This window comes from Heliconius melpomene, chromosome 10, assembly GCF_056956725.1.
Source record: "Heliconius melpomene rosina isolate 202511_hmr_F chromosome 10, ASM5695672v1, whole genome shotgun sequence".
NCBI classification, from domain to species: domain Eukaryota; kingdom Metazoa; phylum Arthropoda; class Insecta; order Lepidoptera; family Nymphalidae; genus Heliconius; species Heliconius melpomene.
The window spans coordinates 16,089,980-16,116,013 of NC_140398.1; the positions used below are offsets into that span (position 1 = coordinate 16,089,980).

At 31.8% G+C, this 26,034-nt stretch overlaps 1 protein-coding gene across 7 annotated transcripts in view; it reads left to right on the forward strand.

Moving 5' to 3' along the window:
* LOC146535925 (uncharacterized) overlaps positions 1 to 26,034 on the forward strand; it is a 119,019-nt gene that overhangs the window by 40,620 nt on the left and 52,365 nt on the right. For 3 of the 7 annotated variants that reach the window (XM_085191527.1, XM_085191529.1, XM_085191528.1), the window contains one exon: positions 13,507 to 13,635. The exons of 3 other annotated variants lie outside the window; for them this stretch is intronic. In XM_085191527.1, the coding sequence (XP_085047653.1) occupies positions 13,507 to 13,635 (129 nt within the window). Of the gene's footprint in view, positions 1 to 13,506; positions 13,636 to 25,138; positions 25,185 to 26,034 lie in introns of all 7 variants that reach the window. One more of the 7 variants, XM_085191531.1, reaches the window with a different exon arrangement.

The following is a 26,034-nucleotide window of genomic DNA, read 5'->3' on the forward strand; positions in this document are numbered from 1 at the left end:
ATAAAGATGTTTATCATTTTTTGTTTAGATTCATATCTCTTTATAGATATTTTTAAGTCTTTATTACTCGTTGAAGCTGTAAAAATTCAACTTTTGCAGTAATAAAGTTAAACTGAAACATAAAAGAAGTTTATGGCAAAATTTTCATTTAAATAACCATAATATTGTTTGTTTATGTGCAATGTTTGCGAGATGTTTATTTACCTATTACATTAAATGTAAGTAAATTGTTTTTACTTGTTATATGAAATGATACTAAATATAAGTTGTTTTTAAAATATAACAGCATGCTTCATCATAGTTGTGTATTCAAATCTTATTCTCAAGTAGATTTTGATATTCAAAAGGAAATTTGAGCGAAAGCGGACGGAATGCAACAATTTACAAGCAGAATGAGATGCGTGCACAAAAGTCTTTGTCTTCATATAAAACAAATACGTATGACTTTATTTGTTTCTTGAACATATAAAGAAAGTAAATTAAAATTGTAGCATTTTTTTTTTTCTTAATTACACATAAAAAATATTTTATTTTAAGATATTTTAGGAAGGTACTAAAGGTAAAAGTTTATTTTGTAGTGTCCAAAGGAGGTTTGAATAATTTACGCTGTTTTTATTAGTCTTTTTTTTATATAGGTCTATATACCTATAGAATGTGGATATAAGTAGATAAGAGTTATCATTTGTTACTTTGCATTTACCAGAACACAACACTATTTAATCCGCCACAAGGTTTAAGTCTTTAAATATCTTTTATTATATCGTCGAATTAGTAATCATATTTATAACTTTTCTGATACATATTCACACTACCGATTTCATTGTCCGTCATATAACAGAATAGGTATAGAAAATCAACTTTTAGGACACCCCTTTCTTTACTTTTTGCCAAATTCCAGACTGCATATTGGGTGGCGAAACTCAACGCCGGGTTTGATCCATTAGAATTGAAACATAAAGAATAATATTCCGCTAAATGGGGATCGAATCCACAATCGTCGCGTTTGTAATCAGACGCCGTTCCACTGCAGCCACCAAGGTCTCAATAACGATGTTGCAATTTAATAAATTTCTCAACTCTAATTTCGCTGTCATAAATTTGATCCCTGATATTTTACTTAAATACAAGCTATCATACAACTAAGGCTACCTGCTGTCAATCTGCGCACGCGTCGGTCGTTACAAGCGCTATTGCGAAATACATCCACTTTGCTCCGTAGCTATGCGTCGTTGCGTGTCAAATGTAAATTGCCACTATTATTTTGATTAATAGACTCATGGAAAACCCCCATATTGTTTTAACGTCTTTCAAACGTTCCTAGAAAACGTTTTAATACATATATATTTTGCACATTATAATGATTCTATAATGGTAAAATAATTTGTGCAGGTGGTTGTGATTATGACATCAAGGGCTGTCGATCGTTTTGTTACCTAGTAGGTACCTACTTATATGTACGTACATGGATCTGGAAATCATTTTTAGGTATAGATGTTTAAAAACTAGCTTTTAACTGTGGCTCCGCCTTCGTGGTCAAAAGAAAACAACTACTCGTGTCGCCTTCCTCGATAAATGAACTATAGATACCTACAACACAATTTTTTTTTATTAGAGGTAATAAAGAATCCAAGCCAACTCTTCTGCATTCTTTTATTAGTATCGGTAGAGATGCATATATACAGTAGAGGTATATATTTTAAATGTTAGATACATTTAAAAAAAAAAACAAATTACATAGCAATTTTACAGCAAAATTTCATTTCGTTTGTAATTTTTTATTTCGTCTTTAATGTTTACTTTTTAATTAAGATACTTATCATTTTTTATAACATCATTTAAGCCAGGTATAGAGAGGTATAAAGATAAAACGAAATTATCATTGCATTACAGGTGTCTTTAGCGCTTACCCAACGTTGGTAAAACGCTCGAGAGTCATGTCCTTTAATAGTAAAATGCATATCAAATCGTAACTGTTGGGCAACCCTAACAGAACACTGTCGTTGCACTCCTTTGTCGGTGAGCATTGCGCTGTGCTATATCATAATGCTATGCTATTTAAATACTGCACTCGCAGGCACTGCACTTATTGGTCATTGCAAATTGCTAATGTAGAACATGAGTAACGCAGTAGACAATACTATTGTTGCGTAAACCGGTCGTCCTTCTGATTCTGACCTTTGTTACCATACGTTCACTATCTCTGCTTCACTACCGCTACCGTTGAAGAATTTAAAGCGGAAAGCCTATGTCGATTTGTTGCTTGAAACTTTGTTGTCGATACCTAGTATAACGTCCTGGCTTTATCCGGATGTAAGAAGGTAAAATACAGTAAAAGCGTGCCTAAGGAAGTTTATAAGCAAAGGGATTTTTCTTTATTTCAATTATTATTAATTTTTATTTTTCTACAAGGCTTTTGAAATTTAAATCTAATCCATGTTAAAGTTTTCCAGTGACTCGCTTTTGAATATAATCAGAAACTTTAACTGAGCCACGAAATTATGAACCATTCCTACATTGTACATATTTTTTAATATCTCCAAAATCAAAATTGTGGCGTCAAAAATAACAAATAACGAGAATTTAACTTATTAAAGAGTTTGCACCGCGTAAACATCAGAAATTAAACAGTGATGAAATAAATATAATATCTAACTCACTGTGATATTAATGCAATTCTGTCTCATTATAATTTATTATAATAAATTATCAGTTAATATGTCCAAACATTTCATATACCTAATATATGTTGACAATGACTCAATAAGTTTCCCCTTTCTAAAAATCTCAACAGGAATATTATGGCATGACTAATTTAACAAGAACTTATTTTATGAACGGTTGAATCTCCATTTCTTGTGAACTTTAGTTAAAACAAAAGAGAAAAATCATATTTTTCTCTTTTTATTCATATTAATCAAAATACTTAACCTAGTCTCCAGAAAAAATAATATTTGCTTCACTAATATATCTATAAACGTCTCTCAAAACAATACTCTGACCTACAGGATATAGCGATTGCTTTGTCTCTGTTACTCTTCTGAGAAAGTATAGGGTAAAATGCAGTAGAGTGCGTTGGGTTTTTCAGGGTACAATGTGTTAAGGGAAAGACTTGATGACAGCTGGGACTTTACAGGAATTTATATATTTAGAAATATACTTTTAAATAATATACTATTGTTAAAATGTTATGTTGTACATAATGTTGTGGTCTTTGTTATTACTTTAAACTTCGCTACCTCAGGTATGCAAATATCTTCCTATGTCCTTCAAAACAAAATACGTTCTTATTTGTTGATCTAGCACTATTACCAAATAGCATTCCGTGGCAGAACCTAGCGCCGCGCTTTGTCTTGACACCAGAGCGAAGAAATGGAAATATAAATTTAAATAAATATTTTATCTCCTCGAGTGGGGATCGAACCCACAACCAGTCGGTTTTACAGTCACACTTTGTGCCCCTGCGTCACGAGTGGCGTCTAGAGATTTTTTCAATAATAAATTTAAATTGATATAATATCAAATTATTATTTTCTATTGATATTTCATACAGACGATAGGTGACTGACCTTCTCGGATAATATGTGCACACTGATAAAGAATTACAATATAATTTTTATTGCAGCGAGTTATGTTATTTTTAAATGTATGATCTCAGCGTTAAAAAAACTTGTGACGTCATTCTGTGATTGGCTACAGGAATTTATACAATATGTACTTTGATATGAGTGAAGCGATATTTTCTACTGTGTAAATATATAAAATTATACATTTGAATCAATATTTAAATCAAAGTTGTATATAATATATGTAATTTTATAACAAATATAAGCCCCCTGAAACAAAATGTACATACATAAAAAACAAAGAAATTTACATACAATTTTACATGATAAGAAAAGTTACTTAAATATCAAGGAAGTGCTTTCTGTTAGGTATAAGTAAATACATCTTGACTTCTTGTAAACTTAAACAAGAACAGTTAATAAACGTAATGTTTGTTAACATGAACTGAATTAAATGAACTTTAAATATACACTATGTCTCACTCGCCGTATTAGTAAGACGTACTGCGCGAGTGCACGCAAATGGCTGTGTTAACGTACAGTACTGCCGACGATAATAATGTTACACGAATAGTCGCCGATCCCGTAGATTTACAACCTTCTCTGCTCATAAAGTAGATGTAAAGCTCGTTCTAGTGATATATTGTATATTGCTTTGGGCATTGTTTGATAAAATATTGTCTTACAAATTGTTGCTTATATATTTTGTGAATTATATTGATAATAATAACTATGGGCGAGATTTTGTCATTTTATATGTGATTAGTTAAAATTAATAATATTCGCATACGTATTAAGTCTCATAAAGAAATGTTTAAAAAATCGACAATGTTTTTCTATAGAATACTTATAGAATACTTTTAGTAGTAAATTGAAACAACAAAACAACGCGACACCCGTCAATCAATACAGGACATGCGAACTTCAAAACCAAACAGATTTACGGCTTGCAGGGACCATAAAATGAAATGTAAAGCCTCTCCGTACCGGCCGCAATGCGGAATCGCATAAATAACGCATTTAGCGTCTTATTTAGCAACTGCTCGCGAAACGTTCCAGGCACAACGGTTGAGCCGGTTAACTGTCCACTAATAATGTAACATTGGAATTAACTACTTATTGAGAAATCACAATAAATTATATTATTGACTTTTTATTTCTCGTATTTGGTTATGTTCTATCTAGGTGTTGATGTTCTGTAAGGAGCATATCAAATAATTTCAATATTATTCTAGACTTGTTTAGTGCCAATATTCAACGGTATCTTAGTCTTTTCTATTAAAATAATAAGTAGCGATCATTACATAGAACCGGTTATACAGCATCATTTTTTCTTCTTGAAAGAGTATCCATTTAATAATTTAATAAATTATTCTAAGCGTATGCAGCCACTGATTCATCGGCGGATGTAGATAGCGTTGTGGGAAAACTGAGATAAACAATATTAGCGGAAATTATCCATAATGTTATCGGTAGTTTGTATAGCGGTAACAATGTTCCAGAAAGTTAGCTGCTTAGACATATAGCCCCTTCCTTTTTATAATTATTAAAGACTGATAAATAAGTAAAGAATAAAGAAAATATTACCTAATAATTATTGAAAATAAACAGTTGTTTATTTATTGATTGTGGGATCTCCCTATAGGTCTCTTAATTTTTATGGGACAAATAGGAAAAAAACAATATAAATTACTCTTTTCATATTTTATCTTGACAACAGACATTTCGTTACGATTTTTATGTAGTGAAAAAGAAAATGTTTTTGATTTTTACGTTACGGTTACCCAAAGGAAACATTTGGTAGCATTCTATCAATCATCCCCTTGGCACCCGGAAACGACAAGTAAGGTCGATGTACGACCTTTCCCTCGAGCGACCTTGTAGATCGACGAGGGGTGGTTACGGTTTCATTATGTCCTACAATTGAAATATGTTTTTTCGTATTAAAAATATTTTTTGTATAATTTTTGCACTATGAAAAATACATTTTAAATATAAGATTTTATATAACTGACAACTGACTGTAATAATTCTTACCAACTTCTACGACTGAAGTGTAACAATGATTTATAAATAATATGCACAATATTTAATGACAGTCAATATCGTTAATCACCACTGAGCTAGATCACGTCGCAGTGATACAAGGACCAGGTTATTTCCGAGCACCTGTGAGGGTGTCGGTGGGCGGAAAATCAGAAACACTAAATAACGTTCCACATTTAAAGCTGCCACGAAATGTCAAAATCGTGCAAAACAAGTTGTTAGTTCAATTGTACAAGCGATGGTGAGCGAAGTGGAACAGTTAGACAACTTTACCAACACGTTGTTGACCCTGACCACTTTGCGCAGATCTCCACAGATCGGTGAAAATGTTGTAACGGCCGAATTACATCACGAACTACTATTATCACTATCGCTCTCTAGCTGTCGTATCATTATCGACTGATCGATATCTGTGCAAGTACAAATGCACCGGCCGTTGTCCATTATCTGCGTGCCCATTTGTTCTAATACGGTAAATGGGCACGAAATTGTCGCTGAATTACAATAATTGTCTGACAAATGTCGATACGCTAAACTGTATTTACTTGTAAGGTAGTTTGTTGGTTTTAGTTTTGATTGCAATAATATTATTTTTCTTTAACAGCGTCCGTAGCTTTATTTAGATTCAATTCCAAATTGGTGTTTATTTAGGCGTTACGAATTTCAACCTTGACAGGCTTAGCTCTGGCCGCGCTCCTTTAATCTAAATAAACCGTGTCGAGTTCTATCGGTATTGGAAAGATCTTAAAAATGATTATTTTATGTCAATTATTAAATTTTACAGTTCACACGCTATATACATTAATACGCACTCATAAATCTTGTAATGTTTACACTCCCTATTCTGCTTTTAAATTATTGGTCATACTCACACCCCTTGTTGTTGTAAGGTCGTCGCCCGTCCTTCGTTGGACAGGGTGTCAGGTTTACTGATCACATTAGTGTAGTGTTACTGACACCATGAATCCGAATGAATCAATTATTTGGTTTTGGATATTTTCTAACTCATTTTGTTATTATTTATATATTTTATTTGTTAACAAAATCATAAAATAACTGAAGAACAAATATATATTTCCTACACATTAAAAGTTAACTTTAACATCAAAAAACATCCTAGTCGTAATGTTAAATCTGCAGATATAAAAAGTTCGTGTTATTCACGGTCGTTCAAAAGCAGCTCCGTTGATTCATCAACACAATTTGGTACGCCGTGTGTGGTATTCCACAATGCATCTTATCAATGACTATGTGTTTGTTCGAGCTTATTTTAATTTTCCTATTGTGTCTCTCCTGATCACCACAATATTATGTTTATATTAACTAAGTAATTTAACGATAATTTTACATTAACTTTTAAAAATATCAAATGAAAGAAAAAACTTAATACTTAATAAATTGTCAGCTCAAATAGTAACATCGTGGTCATGTTGAAATCATTATATAACATAGTAAATGAAATTGTATAATCTATAAATCTTTCCGTAAGCCCGATTCGACCGTTTCCGAGTGGAAACTTACATTAAATATCGCCATTGCAATCAACATTCTAATTTCACGCTACAAAATAATTTATTTCATCCAGCTTGTGCCAGTGTCCAGGATGCTGCGTGTATGGGCATATTTTGATATTTTTTACTAATGACTGTCTTTTTTCACACTCTCTTTATTTTGGTGATTATTTTTATACCTACCATGCCCTTTTCTATGTTCTTTTTTAAGCTCAATGCTATGAAAGAAATAAAATAATTTTAAGCTTGTAGCCAATAAAACAATCTTGACTCAATTTCTCTTGTCACTTGTTTTGGCTAACGATCATCAATTAGGTCACTGTTTATTTCAGTGAATATTTTAGTAGCTGGTTTTGGGATTGGAATCACCTAAATACATTTATTTTATTTCATCTACATTTAAAGTATCAAAATATAAGAAAATATGATGAAATATTAAGTAATTAATGTATATTTACGTCTAGGATATCATCCTGTACGAAAATCATTTTATACGAGGCCGTCAGTAGTACAGTAAGGCATCATCTGATTACAATTACCTTATGGTTGCGGGTTCGTTGCCACTCGAGGGAACTGAGGGAAAGGAAAGAGCGGTCGACATAATATTTGAATTATTTTCATTTTCTATTTCCATTATGAAATTTATACGCATTTTTATAATTTATATAGCAGAAAGTAGGGCACGGAGGTTTGCTCTACCCAACCTGCTATATGTTAGATACATTATAAGGGTAAAAAATGCATAACAAAGCATTTTCCATAAATGTTTCATAAAATTGTGTTATTGTATTGTATATTAAACTATTTTAAACATATCAACGATTCTTCCAGTAATCACCATGTGCCGTTGCGGGGGTAGCAAGGTTACATTTCATTAGTGTTTTATACCGACCGGGATCCGCGGTCAAGGTGAGCTCGGCGCCACTCGCGTGTACTGAAATAACCTATCTGGATAACTGTGGAGAGAATAATTAGGCAAATCTGTATCTGTCCGGATGCTGTCAGACGGACTTATTGAACGGCTTTTTATCTGAGAAATATCATTGGAAAGTATGTTTTATGTTTAATTAAAATGCAATTCGACTAATTCTGATGATATTTAAATTATACTAATTGAATAGTTAATTAATATAAAAAATGAAAGTGAACTTATCACTCTTGTTTTTTTTTTATATTTAAACTCCTATAATTATATTAGTTTTATGAAGTAGTGCAATTAAGTGTTATTAAATTTTCTATGATAATTTTTGTGTATATTACATTTTTTTCGCGTAGCTTGGTAATTTCGTATTTTTTTATAGTAATCGTTTTGCACAATTACAACACACTTTATAACTCATTTTGTATTTATTATAGATTTTTCTAGAGCTTTAAATTGTAATGGCAATCTTAATGATTTAAAAGATTTAATGAGAAAGTGCATTAAAAAATGTTTAAATAAATGCAATATGTTTTGTATGAACGAATTAAATTTTGCTTATTTACTGTTAAATAGTCTTCATTATTAAGATATGACGCTGAAGTTAAAGTAAAGACTTTAAAGATATGGCATACTGACATGATAAATTCATATAAATTTAAATATACCTTACGATTATATTAAAAAGATTTTGAAAATTAGAATTTTTGTATACCAGTTCATTAATCAACATTACTTAACTATAGATATGTAGTAAAGGTGACCCAAAAAACAATAAAGAAATAGGAACATATACGCCATGTTATGTTGTAAATGCGTCCCATAAATTGAATCCGTGCCTCGGTGAACTAAACCAGGCTTTTGTGCTTCTGGTGTAATGAGATAACGATGTTGGCTTCACCACGTACCTACCGGCTTCTAACACATTTATTACCTTTACCTTTAGTTTTTATCAAGATTGGTGTTAAACAATCGTTTAGTATAATGATACTTATAATTATTTATTAAGAACTTGTTATTTTAGGCAATTTTTTAAATTACGTTACAAAGAAATTTGAAATCACACTAGTTCGTAATTAAATAAAATTGTAAATGGTCTATTTGTTGATCTGTTCTTATTTACTTTAAAAAATCTTTTATCTATTGTATTAACAAAATATTAATTAAAATAATACAATATAGGTTATTTTAAATATTAAAAGGAACATTTGTTATAAGTAAAATTTTATTTTGGTGATAGTATGAACGTCCTTTGATACTATGTGACGTAATATATACATATCATACGTATTAATTTAGTTACAAAATTAGCCTCCAGTATAAAGAACAGCGTAGACACCGTACAGAATGTAAACAGTAATAAAGTTCACTGCCAGCATCCACTATTCAATTAGACACAATCAATTGGTCAGTTTTCAAACGACTTGGCTAATTTCACTTTAAATTGGGTAACGTTGTCTGATTTGATAGTTTGCCAGAATATACTGGATTTAGGTATATGTATGTAATCTAGTTTTATCAAACATCTTATTATAATATCTCTGGTTTAGCTTAGCTTATAAAGCTAATACTAATAACATTATAGTAATGTTTTTGTTTTGAAAAATTTATTTGATATTTAAATTTTTTATTTTTATAAATAGTTCGCAACACCTTGTTTTATGAGAAACCTTAATAGTCCCACAGTATACTCATTAAAAGCGAATAATCATAGAATAGGGTTTACGATAGTTTAGCGTGTTGACACGAAAGTTTGTCGTTTTGCATTGTTCCATGAGTCACTCCAATCCCGACCTTTAGCTGCAATACGTGCCATGTTGCAGTACGATAATAGCTTCATCATACCGTCAATCATCATGAGACCGCACAATAATTTATCGAGCAATTAGTCGGCGATTCCGACCAGTTTCCTCGTAACTTCAATACTTTGCTTACATTTATGACCTATAAATGGCTGAATTTCAAAGAAGCTACTACGTCGGGCTATCTTTATTTTACCGAGAAATAAGCTTTGGTAAATTTATTACAAACAATAACGGCAGTTGGTTTCAATAGTAACCTCGAGTTTTTCTTGGCTTTCGGCTTTGTATTAAATTTCAAAGCGTATCATCGTATTTTACATATTCAAGAATGAATTAAATATGTATTATAACAATTTATATCATATTTATCGGTGGTGGTGTCCTTCGACCTTGAGCACACAGGATCGATGAGGAGTTAAGTACAGTAATCTTAAGTACATCATTGTACACAAACTCCCTCTGTGTGAGTTTTTGTTAATGGTTTTTTCTTTATTTTGACCAGACTATATGAATATTCTATTATATTAATAGATAGTTACATAAATTTTACACAATATTACTTATGTAAATAAAATAAATTACAAGTGCTGTTATTGAGTTGTAAATAAAAAAATATGATTATTAATATCATAAATATCGAATATATATTAAAATAATTTTCAATTAATCAATTTATCGCATATTTGAATCTACGTCGTGGTGCATTGGTAGCTTGTATGTATATATTTAATTAGATTTTTAATTAAAGATTTTATCACCTTACTTTCATGACCTTCGCCTGTGACTTTGTGATCAGCGGAATTCTTATTTATAGTTGTAGTAGAGTAGTGTCGTTCTGTTTAAAGACGCATCAATGAAACTTGGCTAGCGCAATCTATCTGTGTAATTTCTTTGCCACTACGAAGAAGTATCGTCGAAAGGTTCAAACAGTTTTTCAAGATCAAGTTCCTTTAATATAATATTGCCCAAGTAATTTGTGCTTATATGACCTCACTTGACTTTCACTTGACCTTTTTCTGGTAAATCATTATTTAATCTTATATTTGGTAGGTATATGTTACATGCCCTGTTCCTTATATTCATAATAATCACACTTTATCGTGTCCGCTATCTTTTGTTTAAAAGTTTAATCTTTTGTTAAAATTATTTGCCACACTTTATAGTAATATAGGGGCTAATCGTGGCGCAGGAGCACAAGCGTGCTACTGTAAACGCTACAAGTTTTGGGTTCGACTCCCACTTGAGGAAATGAAATGTTTAATATTTTCATATTGTTCGCTCTAGTAACGACTAACAAGACAAAGCGTGACGTTGAATTCCACCACTCAACACGCAATTCCTCCAGAATTCGGCAGAAAATAAGATGTAGAGCGTCTCTTTGTCTACGCTGCTAACTAGTAAAACAATATAATATTATATTGTATATAATATTATAGATTGTTATCATACATGGCTGTTACAGTAAACGTGCTGAAGCAGACTCAAACACAAATAAACCGTTCCAAAGGTACCTTTCATACCATTGTTTATAAACACGCGCTAACAGCCAGGTCCTTTACGAAATTATAAATAACTCTCTAGTACACATTTTGTCGTATTTGAAGCTTTATTTGCATGTACAGTGTACACAGCGAGGTTGCTCGACAACGGTCACTGCGGCTACGAGACACTAGTGTCGCACAAAAGGACATTTCCTATTTTGCACAGGCCGCTTTGTGTAGCTTTTATACTGTAAATAATATATGTAACTCTTTGTTTTTTTTTTTTCATTTATTATGTTTTTTGGATTTATTGGATAATCTGATTATTGAGTTGAGAAATTTATATAAAATCCAACATAAATGCATAATGTATAATAACAAAGAAATGTACTTGTTATGTTCAAAACCTAAATAGTATTGCGGAAAGAAAGCTCAACTCACATATTTTATATTTACCCAGGTCACTACAGGTTAAGCAGTGCCCGAATACATGTAAACTTTAAAACTGACACGGAATAAGAAATGTAATAATTTACTAGCCATTGCCAAAGTAAGTTATCTCATTATGTTTACATAAAGTTGCGTTGCGCACTTTAAATAACACTAAAAATCAAAGGAAATCGTTTTTATTACTTTTTATTTCTTTTTTATTGCCGTTGTCATAAGGTTTTACATAAAAGGTTCTGGCATTTAAGAAAAGTACACGTACACTACTCAGGAAAATCTTTTAGTGGTTAAGGTTACTTGAACGTTTGCAAAATTGTTATTAACGTCACTAAAAGTATTTTTATTATTACTATTTTTATTACAAAGTACCTATAATATATTATAATTAAAAAACTAAAAAGTTTGGTTGTTACTACTTTGACTTCCGCATTAATGCGTGACCTTAACTCATGTGACATCATCTACTATTGCATTTGACTGTGAATTTTTTATGTCGCGGAAATAATCCTTTTAAGACTCGTATAACGTCACTGTTATTCTGACGCACTTTCAGATTTAATAAAAAAATGTATATTGTGTACATGGCTTTGGTTATTTTATTTATTACACAAAAGCTTGTGCAGGTCCAAACTATTAGCGAACAGTATAATTTCGGTGTCATAAATTTTAATCATAATAAAACAAGACAACGTTTTATAAGTTCCTGTATAGTACGATTACATTTTTTAAAACCATTTACGCGGGAAAGTTTTAATTATTGTAGGACTTACTTACTATATTTATTTTACGTTCAAATTTTAGTGAACGTATTTGAAAACAATAAGCCAATCTGTAATAACGAAAATACATTGCCTGCCATAAATATTTATCTCGGCTCCATTCATACTCCGCTACTGGTTTTACGGCTGTTTCTATCTCGATGACGTGTACCTCTCCACTAATTGCATGTTCTCGCCCACTTTTGCTGCGTGACGGATTTCTAGACGACTTCCTACCGGCTCTTTATCTATCTCACGCCATGATTGGCACCTGAATGGAGAACACATCATCATTCATTTTGCCCAGCTTCAGGCGAGACTGATTTATAACCTAGATGCGAACGTATTTCAGTTGTTGGTTTGTTTATTTGTCATAATTCATATTTTATTCATTTAATATTGTGATCAGCTGAAGTATAGTATACTATACGCTTCAAAATTAATCACATTCTTCGTATTCATATTTATTTTTTATTTTGCATGACAGGAATGTCACAATATCTTAACTAGATCAAATGATTGCTTGCTTGCGTTAACCAATTTTACTGACACCCTCGATGCCTTGCCACTAACTGAACATCACTGCTTATGTATTTCTTCACAGCGCTGAGAATGATCTGCTTCGCTCGGCTCCTCTAGCAATAATGATTAACTTAATACTTCAATCATCAACAATAAAACTTGGCGGGATATCATTAATTGTGTATTTTAGTGTTATTGTAGCAATCTAAACACTGATAATATTGTTGGGTACAACGTTAACTAGGCTAGTTCAGTGATAGCGTATCGATCCTAGTTCCATTTTAGCGGCCTTATCTGCTCCAGTGTGTTCATGTGTGTGACGACATAAAATTATTTTTACCTTTAGCATGTTAAATACAAAAATAACGGACTTTATCGAATTTAGTACATTGGAGCAGGTAAGTTTGTACCGTTTGGAGTAGGCTAGGGCTGTGGTGACGTGGTGATGTGTCGGCAGCATCAACGGGCTGGCGCTGGCGCTGGGCGGTAGCGGTAGCGGCAGCCCCACGGCGGCGGACTCGCGCGACTCGAACGCAACCTCGCGTGCTCCCTCGCCGCCGCCCTCCGAACGACAGCAACACACAAGGTAGCCACGTTAGGATGTTTGGCTTCTATGGTTGTTTTGTGAATACTAGCTTTATAACACTATCAGACCTGATTGATAAACGACCACACTTTTATTTTAAAAGCGAACTAAAGATAATATTATTAAAAACAACGTTCGCAAGATCATATCTGCCGCTCCATCTCAACAATCATTATGATGCAACTATCATTAAAGTAATTTGCGTTGCATCAAACGTCTTGACGTACCAAATATGTACCTATAGCAATAGGTACTCTCTATATTAGTAAAGCATAATGTGGTCTTTGATCTTTGGATTAATGAAAAAGCTAGTATTCCATATTGTATGTAAATATCAAGGTGCTGGTACTGTTTTGATTATTTTGATATTATGGGTTTGTGGTCTTTTTGATTTTATGTTGTGTCATCATATTTAGTGTGATTTTATATTGTTTTTTTTTCGTGTTTTGCATGTTGCATGTTCATTTTGTTTATAGGTTTTGGTTGTTTATGCTGTTGTTTTGTAAATTTATATGGTATATGTATATAATGATCTTACATTTTATTTGGTAATGAATTTTTTTTTGTTGCTCTATTAAATAGGTTACCACTTATTACATTGTTGTATTGGCAAAACAAAATTCAACATTAACGATTCAACTTATTTATATATTTTTATTGATATTGTTGACATTCACAAATCAATTATAATATATTTTATAGCTCAAAGCTTGAAATATAAAATGAAACAGATAACCTATTATTCTATTACAAAGTAACTAAGCACAATAGGGAGCTGTTGTAGTAAACAATTTACTTATATTGTCACACGAGAAGCTATACTCAATGGGTGTTTGTCTGTCTGTCAACACATCTTTATTTACATACTAAAGTTGACGACAAAACAACAATGCTGCCGACGTATGCAGCTAAACAACATTGTAAAAAGGTTAATTATGAAGATTAACTTATCGGACACTTGAATAAATTTATGGAGGATGTCAACGATAACGAGTGTTAGGTGAACGATAATAATGTAATCCTAAGCTGCATACTTTGTAAATATTATATTATTAGTCTGTAACTAATAATTTGTCTCGTCTTGATTAAAGTTATTCGGAACATAACAATTTATTTTAAATGTTGAGTGGCGGAACTCAACACTGCGTTACGCCTTGTTACCATAACGAAGGACACTAAATATTTTAAAATATTATTATATTTTAGTTTTACTATGGAAAATATAAAAAAAAGTATTTTAGAACTTCAACCTATCACTGTAGGCGTGTTACAACCCGAGAGCAAATATAAATGTTCATATATTTACTTAAACACTGCACACCTACTTAGTAATATCAGTATTTAAATATACATATTATATGGACATGTAAAACAAAATATTAGCACGCAACCGGCAAAACCTATAATCGTCATATTAGTATTATTTGCTACATACGAGTATGTACTCGCGCACAATTCGGGAACGGCTAAGTGTTTATGTCATGCTCCGAGAATAGAAGGCAGCTGTCAATGGGGAGTTATTACGTTTTTTGTCCGGTCTCTCTTCGCGAGAGGTTGTTGACTCGCGTTTTGGATGTCATGGCAAGGATGAGGTGATCGCCGTTGCTTTGCGTTTTTTTTGTGTAGCTGTAGATATTATGTATTTATTTATTTGGTTTTTTTTATTCGGGTTGATAATATTATTGTACAAGTGAGAAAATATGTATTGATTGTATTAGTGATTTTCTTCATGGATATTATTTAAAGATATGTGAACCATATTATTTAAAGAATTTGATTTAGGTTAATATTTAACCATTTAAAATAGTTATAAAACTATTCTTAACCAGTAAAATGCGAAATTAAAATGACATATGTAAATATAATTTATTTTATAATTAATTAAAAGGATGTGGGGAAGAAAAAAATATTCTAAGAAACCTTTCGCTTTATCAAATACAGCTACTCTATTTGGAGTAATAATAAAAGGGACATTTAGATTACATAAATGAAAAAGTCCTTACGTTATCATAAAGAATTATAGGGCAGTTAGATAAATTTTATTATTTCTTGATCAAGTTCCGTTCCACGCTTTCCTCCGAATTCTGGAAGCATTACGCCTCATTACCAGAGCAAGGAAATAAAAGTATTGAATATTTTATTTCCTGAATTTATTTCGGGAATCAAACTGGAAACCTGTCGCGTTTACAGTGTCACGCTTGTGCACCTGCGCCTTAAATATTATAAGATTAGTAAAATTATCTGTTAAATAAATACGATTTGAGATAACTAAGACATAAAAGGCCGCAATTCTGGTTTGATGTCAAGAGAAACCACGTCGAGATTTAAACGGTGAAGGGTTATTGCCGAGCCTAAACGTTTGAATTAATAAAGTAATAAATGTTGATAATAACATTATAACATAGTGAACCAATCAAGTTTATTAATGAAATAATGCATATAAATAAACATAGGGGCAATAAATTTTATTAGGTACTTATTGTAACTTATTATTATTATACTAAATTTTGCCGGTTAATTTAACGCATTATAATGCAAGTTTGAATAAATATGATCAGCATTTAAAATATGTTAACTTATTTAATATCAACGAAAGTGTGAGAATTTATATAATTATTGTATAATAATACTTTAATAATTGTATAAAATATGTAACTTGTAGCACTTGTTTGCTCTATTACATTAATGACGGCAACAGTCGTAATATCATTGCAAAACACATCAAATTCATCATTAATAACGAGTATAGGTAATTGAAATAAATCCAGTCGAAGTACTGTTATTTATGCCTCGTTATAATCTGGTGGAATCAGTTATTTTCAATCAAAAGAGACACTGTAATTCATCGATCGTGATACCAAACCACTATCATATGCTATAGAATTATAAACTTTGTACGGACACCATATTATATTAACAAAAGTAGATTATGATTTGCTATAACTTTAATTAGCTCTTGCTTGCAAATCACAATTGGCTGTGCCCAAAAACTTCAATGACCCGTTACTCTCCGCCTAGCAACCGCTGTAAGAGTTCGACGGCCGGTAGAAGCCTCGTTTCAACCTCATAGATTCGCCATTCGCGATTTATCATGTTACTGTTGCTGTCAATCAATAATGTAGGTGGTGTCAAATTTGCTCTTTTTAGGTCATTTCTATGTGGATTTTGCTTTACTTTACTCAAACAGAATTAAACCTTATTGGCTTTGTGGCAAAACTCAAATTTAATTATATCGATTCGTCTCGATCGAGTAGTCAATCAATTTACAGTACATGAAGCCTTTGAATTATAAAAGACATGTAAATGTTATATTATCATACCATTATTATCATTTTATTTCTGCCATAAATATTTCTCAAAAAATGTGAGTATAAAATAACCCTGAAGCCTTATATTTTACAAAGCTTCATTAAATTTCTCACTTGGGTAGAGAGCGCTCGCAGTCACGACCTGACTATTCAAGCTACGTTCGTGACCGGTAATGACGCCGAAAATGTATTATGGAACAGAATCAATCTGTAATTCTTTCATCGTGTTCGGAACTGGTACAGGCTTGTCACAGGAGAAAATTTCCCATAGAAAACAACCATTTCTATATATTTGCTATTTACTTTACTAAAAATTATATAAAACGGTTTCATATAAGAAAATAATGGATATTTATATACTAGTTATTTATTATTGGAAGATTTTTTTTTTATACTACATAGATAATGCTGTGTAGCTAGAGTTACCTTCAGTTTGATCAATACCCTGATTTTTTTGTTTATTTCACAGTGGGATTGGCATTTGCCGATTACTCGCACATTAACCAACTCCGTCTAATTGCTCCATTCAATATAAATAAAGTAGAAATAAATAGCATTCTAATTAAATAAACATCTTCAAAAGAGGAGATTACGGTGTTGGCTCTCGGTGGTGGCGGTGGTGGTGTCTCTATTTACGAAGCATTGGCACCACGTCTTCGTCGGACATTAAATTTTATATGACGCTTTTATTTAACTACCACTTTATAGAATACAATAAAACGTATGAATTTCATAAACTGGATTGTACAATCTGGTCGGCAACAGCTTCTGAATAAACGAAGCCTCATGTAGTCAGTAGTCTCATATGACACTGAAACTAATCCCACTTGCCATTGTAGCCTTGGGAAGGTTCCACGCGCCGGACCGTGCTAGGGCAGCCTGTGCTTACGTCACCTACAAGGACATACACATACAGTTAAATTTCTACCCTTTTACACCACAATAAAGTTTAAAATGCCAAAAGGCTACTGTTAGTCTAGAATATTCGAACTGCTATAACCCGCTCGAGTTAAGATGCCTACTTTGTCAAGTGTAAGCCACAAAGTGAAAAGCAATTTAGCTACGAATTAGAGTTTATAACTTCTTCATTACAGTCTCTATAAAAGTGACTTAACTTAATTTTATAGGGACTTTCAAATATAACGTATCTATTAATGAAATTTTAGTTTTTTATATAGTCATTCCACCACCATACCCAATTCACCAGTTCCACCACTGAGCTGGTCAAACACACCATTACACTACTTAACCACAGGATATTTTACAGTATATATTTTATTTTAGTTTCACGCTGTATCCCGCGTATGGCAGGGTAGGCGAAGGGAACTTGGGAGACATTGGCAAACATTCAATGCCCTATGACACCAGAGCGAAAAATTCAAATATTTAATATTTCATTTCCTAGAGTGGGAATTAAACCTACAACCTGTCGATTTTACAGTACGACGAGGACGACTGCCCTCAATATAACCATGTATTATCTATAAAATTATCTGTATATGTTTGAGTTATCGGTTTGTGGCTAAAGCCACTTTAAGACTAATAACCTCATACCTACTGACTATTGCTATGGTTACGGCGGACACTAAATCTAGACGCCGTGGATGTCTTTAACCGCACAATCCGTCATCATTCTTTTGAACGTTGTTGACATGGCAGCAATGTCGTCTCGAGGATAACCATCATATCTTATACATATTATAGTTATTAAATGTACAGTATTTGTATTTTATGTAGTTGCGACTAAACGCGACAGGTTATAGGTTCGATTTCACTCAAGGAAATGGAATATTTAACATAATGGAGTGTCAGACACTGTAATATGTTAATTACTAGCGACCCCCTTGCGGCTTCGCCCGCTTTTACTACTGGATTATTCATATAATGTATGTTTGCAAAGCACTTAAGATAATGTGAAAATTAATTAAACCCTAATGCAACCCGCATTTGTAGTTTCAATAAGTATTTTCCAATTGTTTTACTCGGCAAGGGTTTTTTAGTAGGTACCGTAATTTTAAATCTATACTACTAATCTTTTCAAGTACTTATTAAAATATATTTAAATGACTATTTTTATATAGTTAAATGACTATTTTTAAACGGAAGAAATTATAAACAAAAGTCTACCTACTAATAACTACTACAAAAAATAGGAAACCAAATATATCGCGCTGAAATAATACATTCAACTCCAATTATCCAATACGTGCAAACGCATCTAAATCTTCGTTGCTATGCCTCTACAGCGGGCGGGTTCTTTTTTTCGAGCTTGTGGTTAATGCTGAAGAGGGTATTCTGTCCCTGATGAAAAGCAAGCACTACGTGGCTGCCTGTGAGGAAAATTAAATAGAATGCATCGGCCGGGAATCGAACCCGGGCCGCCCGCGTGGCAGGCGAGCATTCTACCACGGAACCACCGATGACTGCTCATGACGCGCTTGTATAAGCAAAACGTCGCGGGGCGCGTTTCGCAGCAAGGATGTTTTGATATTGTAACAACTTCTAAAGTACTTATTAAAATGAAAAACAGTAAAAGACAGTTTTGATCTACATTAAATGGCCAACGTAATTAATATACTTATTTATATGCTGAGATTAAGGGATAAGTGAAACTTGAGTTGGCACAGCTGATGAGTCAACGGCGTGATGTGTCAACAATTAAATGCGTTTTTCTCTAAAACTATTCGCAATTTCGAAATAGTGTAAACAGCAAATTTTATCTTCATTTAACGTAGAAAATTAATAAAGTATTTTAAAGGATAAGGATTAATACCATTATGGAAAAATATCCCTCACAATAAAACATATATTGATATTACTATTTTTAGACAGAAATATGATTACTAAACGTTATCCTTAAAAGATAAAAATATGCTGTCGCGGACTTTTTTGTAGATCTTATTAAGAGGAACAATACTCCAGTACATTATTTTCATGTAGTACTTACCATTAAAGCAGCGCATGCGCGAAAGTGTCTCAACGGGTAGGACTTTAGACACATTTATCGTATTTATGTTAATTTACATAAGAATGTACAAATAATAAACTATATATAAACCTTCCCTGAAAAATACTCGACCTAATGTTGAAAACCGCATAAAAATCCGTTGGGTGGTTTAGAAGAAGAAGAGTTAGAAAGTTCAGACAGACACGAAAAGCGACTTTGTTTTATAAGATATAGGATAGGATAAACAATGTTGAATCTATGGTGGCACAGTTGGATAGGCTAATCTAAGACTATGGTTATTTATGTAAATTAGATACTCTGTTTATCGATCTGCTTAGATAAAGCGAAAGGAAATGTATTTTTGAATTACGTAATTTTGAAACTTAAATTGTAATCAAATTTGTCAATTTTATCTATACAAGTGGTTATTATCAAAATTTATGTACATACTAAAGTTTTTATTTAAAATTAGAGAAACATGTTCTTTCACTTATCATTAATAAAATCTTTACTTCACACGTTACATTTTAGCACTTTTTATTAGTAATAATAGTTAGAAAAACCAAACAAGTGCGGCCACCTGCATCACTAAAAACAAACTTTTTATATAATGATACTTTTATTTTGAAATTAAAAATACCATTTACTAGATATAGACACTGCATTAATCTCATAGAAAAAGATATTCGTAAGAATATCACAGGGATATGATCGAGAATCATCAACTTCATTTACCAAATAAATATATATACATAATTAGATATGTATTCCATAAATAAATCTCATACACTACCACGGCGTTAAGTTCCGTCTTTCAACAAAACAATGTCCCCAATTTGGGCGAAAAACACAGAACGCAGTTTAACAGAGACTCGGTGATCTCTAATCTCTATGCATACTCTGCCCCAGATATGAGTGATACAACATGAATTAATTTAAACATACTCTGTTTGAATATGTTTGAAAACTGTGAGAAAAAAAACATTATATAATTTTTTTTCGAATAAATATTTTTTATAGTCGTTGTTATTGTCGTACTTATTTTAAGATATTTTAAGATACCATAAACAGTGTTTATTTTGTTTCTTAGGAGTCAATAAGTTTTTATATGAACAATTATGCAAATTAACTCACATTGGCAAAAACGTGGCACATAACTATTTCCGACTCAATATTTAAATAAATAAAAAAAAACAGCTTTATTATAGTTAGCAGCTTCGCCCACAGCTTCGCTCGCTTGAACTGGCATAGTTCAAGCGGGCGAATATATACGGTTATTTATTTAATATTATTTAGGTACATTTATAATATAAGGTATATTATACACGAAATAAGTTGTGATTTAAAACCTTGCGGACTTTATTTAGTAGATATTAGTGCGCGGGATACCCTTTTTTCACGTAATTCACATAAACACGGGATAAAAAGCCTATATATTCCTCTATGACCTCCTCTTTCTTTCTGTGAAAATTGGTTCTGCTGAAGATTACCCCGGACAAACAGACAGACAGACAAAATTTAAAAACAGTAGCTTATGTTCTCCTATATGCGTATGAGAAAACAGTAATTTTGACTTTTATTTTATTTTATATATAGATATGTAAAAAATATACCTGTATTTATGTTTTATTTTTTTTATACTGATCCATTTAGTTATGTATTGGTATATATATTTTTTATTGCTACCTTAATTAAGTCCTACATTTAAATTTTATTTTAAGTTGAAATACATGTTTTTTAATTGAAATTAAACAAAACAAATGCGCAAATATTCTAATTAATTACCTCGACAGCTATTACAATTTGTATTTTGTTATTATAAACTATAACAATTTGTCTACTGCAATTTATATAATACTTCTTAAGTATCTATAATTAATTCTATTACCAACATCCCATTAGTTTCATCTATCTTATTTATTCAGTCAAAATGGACAAAAAATATTTTGCTTAAAAATATTTTATTTATTATCGCTAAGTTATTTAAAATTAAGAAAAAAAAAATTTACTAAGAATATTCAATATTGAATATTATATTTATACTTTGAATATGTTTCTTTTTACTTAGCAAAGAAAAAAATCTGCTAAATATATCTTGAAGGGCAAACGTGGCTGCGGATACTCGATTTGTTATCTTGGAGCTATCCTTGGCTTCTGGTCTTACCGGGGCTAAACGTTATGTCGGTCGATATAGTAAATAGGTTGGAAAGTTTCTTCATTTATCTTTTCGATATAATTATATAAAAGCTGCCTTACATTTTTTAATGTGTAATTATTTTTAGACATTTAACTAAGCTCCAAAACTTTTTTATTTTGACACACCTATTTATTTAACAGTTTAAAATATTTAATAAAAAACTACATTAGTAATGTTCAGCTTACTAGATTTGAAGCTTATCTGTTAAGCTTGAAAAAAGCTTAATTGAAGTCCATTATAAACCTTTAATTTCAATTACATTATTAAGAAAATTGAGTTACCTTTATTACGTTCATTAAATAATTTTAATTGCTCAAATAAATGTCGTTGCCAAGGAGCTATCTGAATAAACATCGTAGCACTCTAGGAACCATAAATAACATTTCTAATTAGTGTTTATCTTGTTTTTCACACTCGATTCACTCAGCGGTGACTAACTGTGCAAATATTGAATGATGAAGCTTATATTTCACGTTCGCGTTAATATTATAGTCCAGTGAGTCACTTATTAAAATATATATATCATGTGAAAATTACGTAAACCAGTAAACTAACAAAGATAACAGTTTTGAAGCTTTGAAGGATGACACAGTTGGTAAACTATTTGGTTACTGGTAGTATGAGTGGTTACCTGACTTATTTTGGTCCACCTTTGTTTAATATTAATTTGCGAATAATCTGGCTAGTATAATATTTTTTTTAGGCTTCACGTTTTATCCCGCACATAGCAGGATGTTTTTTATTCCAACAAAAACATTGTTCTTATTAAATACTATGTGGATTTCTTATCTATGGTTGTAACAATACATATTCTCCAAAATATATATTATAATCATGCTTGCTACGTTTAAAATAAGTGGTAGCTAATATCTTCCATTCCAGAACAGGAGTCAATATGGGCATAAATTGCAATCACGACAAAACATTTCATGGCCTAATTGAGATCGACATGTCGGGACGTGAGTTGTGAAACGTGTTCTAATTATTACCCGTTAGCATTGACCTACTCTGCGAATAGAGAATTAATTAAAAATGGTAAAACCTAAGTCTAGGTTATAGTTTTTTTTTTAAGACATTGAGATTGAACGTTCCGCTAAAATATATAACGTTATCTATCTAATTACTTGTTGCTAAATATATATAATATTTTAAGCATATATTTAATTTTATTATATTTATTAAACGCTTTGTAAATTTCGAGCTGCTGAAAATCAATTTTTAAACATAACTAGGTTTCAAACCTCCAATTATGCTCGGCCTGGCTCTGTAGGCCGTGCTGTAACGCATAAGAAATGATGTCAGTTACCGTTACCATCTGTCAGTAGGTTTTATATCTGATGAACGCTGCCTACTCGTAACGGTTTACAGCAAGCACAATGCCGACGTATCGCCGAGGGTGATACAGTTAGGCTTTGCACGTACATCGGGGTGTTTTTAACCAGTTTAATTTTGTTAATGAATTATTATTATATTTATTTAGAAATACTAGCCTGTAACGTTGTTTGGTCCAAAATCCAAATGCACTATGCAGATAATATTCGAAAATTAATATGATTTCAAATTTTTCATTATTTTTAAATTGTTTTATATAAATAATTTGAATGTCATAAACAATAAATCAATATACATTTACTATATCATACAATTAGTAACAAACAGATGTATTTGTCTTTGCATAGCATATTCTCGAATAATCTTACGACAAACATTCCAGTAATTATTTGCATAGCATTATTTGGCACTGAGTAGCAGAAACTGTAGTACTAATAGTTAGACGCCCTACTGTTGGACATAGGTTACCCTGAAGAATCTCCACGCCGATCGCCCCAACGGATTCGGACCAGATCGTAGATTCCAACATACATACATAAATGCATATCGGTGTTACACGTGTAGATAACCTTGAATGATAATTATATATTTAAATAACTTTAAATCATCAATATAAATTTTAAATAAATATCAATTCAATTTCCATTACAAATATAAACAACAATAAATGAACACGCAAAAGGAGATTAATAAAATGGGCTTTATTCATTTAAAATATTTGGAATACGTTGTTTATTAAAGTGCTTATGCATGAATATAACAATTTTATACAATCACTGTAAACGATTACTTTTTGCTTCACTTGTGATATTAAATACTTTACCAATCATATAATTGATTCGATACGCTAAATATACCTATTTGTAAATCAATAAAATTTAGGCGATCGTGGCGCAGTTCCATAGCTAACTGTCAACGCTATGGGTTGTCGGTGCAATCCCACTCAGGGAATGAGAAAATTGAGCCGAAAGTAAATAACGGAGTGTCTTGACACTACGTTGTCTCTGCAAAAAAATTGTGAAGCTGCTATTTTCATTATTAGAATAGCAGGTCGACTCTGGTTATTTACACACTTAAACATCAACGTGCAGCTAACGCGTCTTTATATGATGTCTTATATTGCACTAGAGCTTATGTTTTATTATTCAATTCTATATGTTACTATCCTTCCATAGTGGAAAATTTTCACATGCAATTGCTACATGTACCTAGTTCAGTTTACAAATGATATTCAATGTCGTCGCATAGAGTACGTTAGTTGTTAGAACACTTGCAAATATGTGTGTGTATGTTTGTCCATTATTATTATACAACCGACTATAATTACTGTATTCATTATGTCATTAAGATCACTATGAAGCTGTGAGGCAATAATTATGACTATTTATATATGCAAATTAGGATTCGTTTGTATGTGCTACTACTATATAGGTACACGTTCGTTGTTAGTTTATGTTGTTGATGCAAGTGATTTATATTTTATATCGGCACGAGTACAATTATATTTCTGTATTTTAGAATATATTATTTGTTTCTAATAATTGTTTTCGTATTTTATGTTATGTTGTTTGCTTATGTTTTAAGTTTACTGTATTTCTATAGTATTATTGTAATATTTTTTATATTTGAAAGTAAATTAAAAATTATATATTTTTTAAAACTAATTAATATTAAGCTAATGTTTCATAATATAACACTTTTTGTATGTTCTTTTTTCAGGTAAGGCAATGTCTTCTATACGGGTGACATCTTTTTCAAGGCGGAGGTACGTGTTAGACATCCATCAAAAGTTATTCAAATATCAATCACGGAGTAGGTCACAGAGGACAACGTACTACAATTTTAATCTCAACTCAGCGTCAAATTTCTCGACGTCGGTCTTGGAGTCTCTTTAAATACATGAACCTGCCCTCGCTCTGGACAAACACTGGCGGTCATCCACCTCGGCATTGGTTACTTAATGTCCAACAAATTAGTCATGAGCTAAGACAAATATAAGTTTAGCGTTTGCCTCATAATACAATCACATCATTTGGTCAAAAACCGCAACGTATGTGCAAACAGCTCGCTTTAAACTTGACATTACTCATGCAGGTCCCTTGCGTGGCTCGCGTATTGCATCATCCATAATCGATCGTATGATCTTACCGCGTTCTAGAATGTACGGTTCCCTTGTAATTGACGTGCAAATTAGTTTTATTACTTGATTTTTATATACCAATATTTTCGAGTTTTTTTATTCAATTAGGTATAGGAAGTGAGTACATAAATAAGGTGATCAAATTATCTTCGGTGACCGAAATAGATTGTTTACACCACGCGTCGGCACACTGCCAACTGACACCTGAAGCAGCACTATAATGTTTTAGTAGGTACATTGTATACTAGCTTTTTATTTCATATTTTTAACGTCGATTTGAAATGTTACTGCAATATCAAGTAATGACTACACATAAGCGCGATTGTTTTTATAATAGATTGAATTGAACTTAATTTATTAGTACCTTAAACCACGCTACATATACCAAATAAATTGAGGCCACTCGTGGCGCAGCGGCAAAAGGGTGTGACTGTAACGCGACGGTTGTGGGTTCGATCGGCATTCGAGGAAGTGA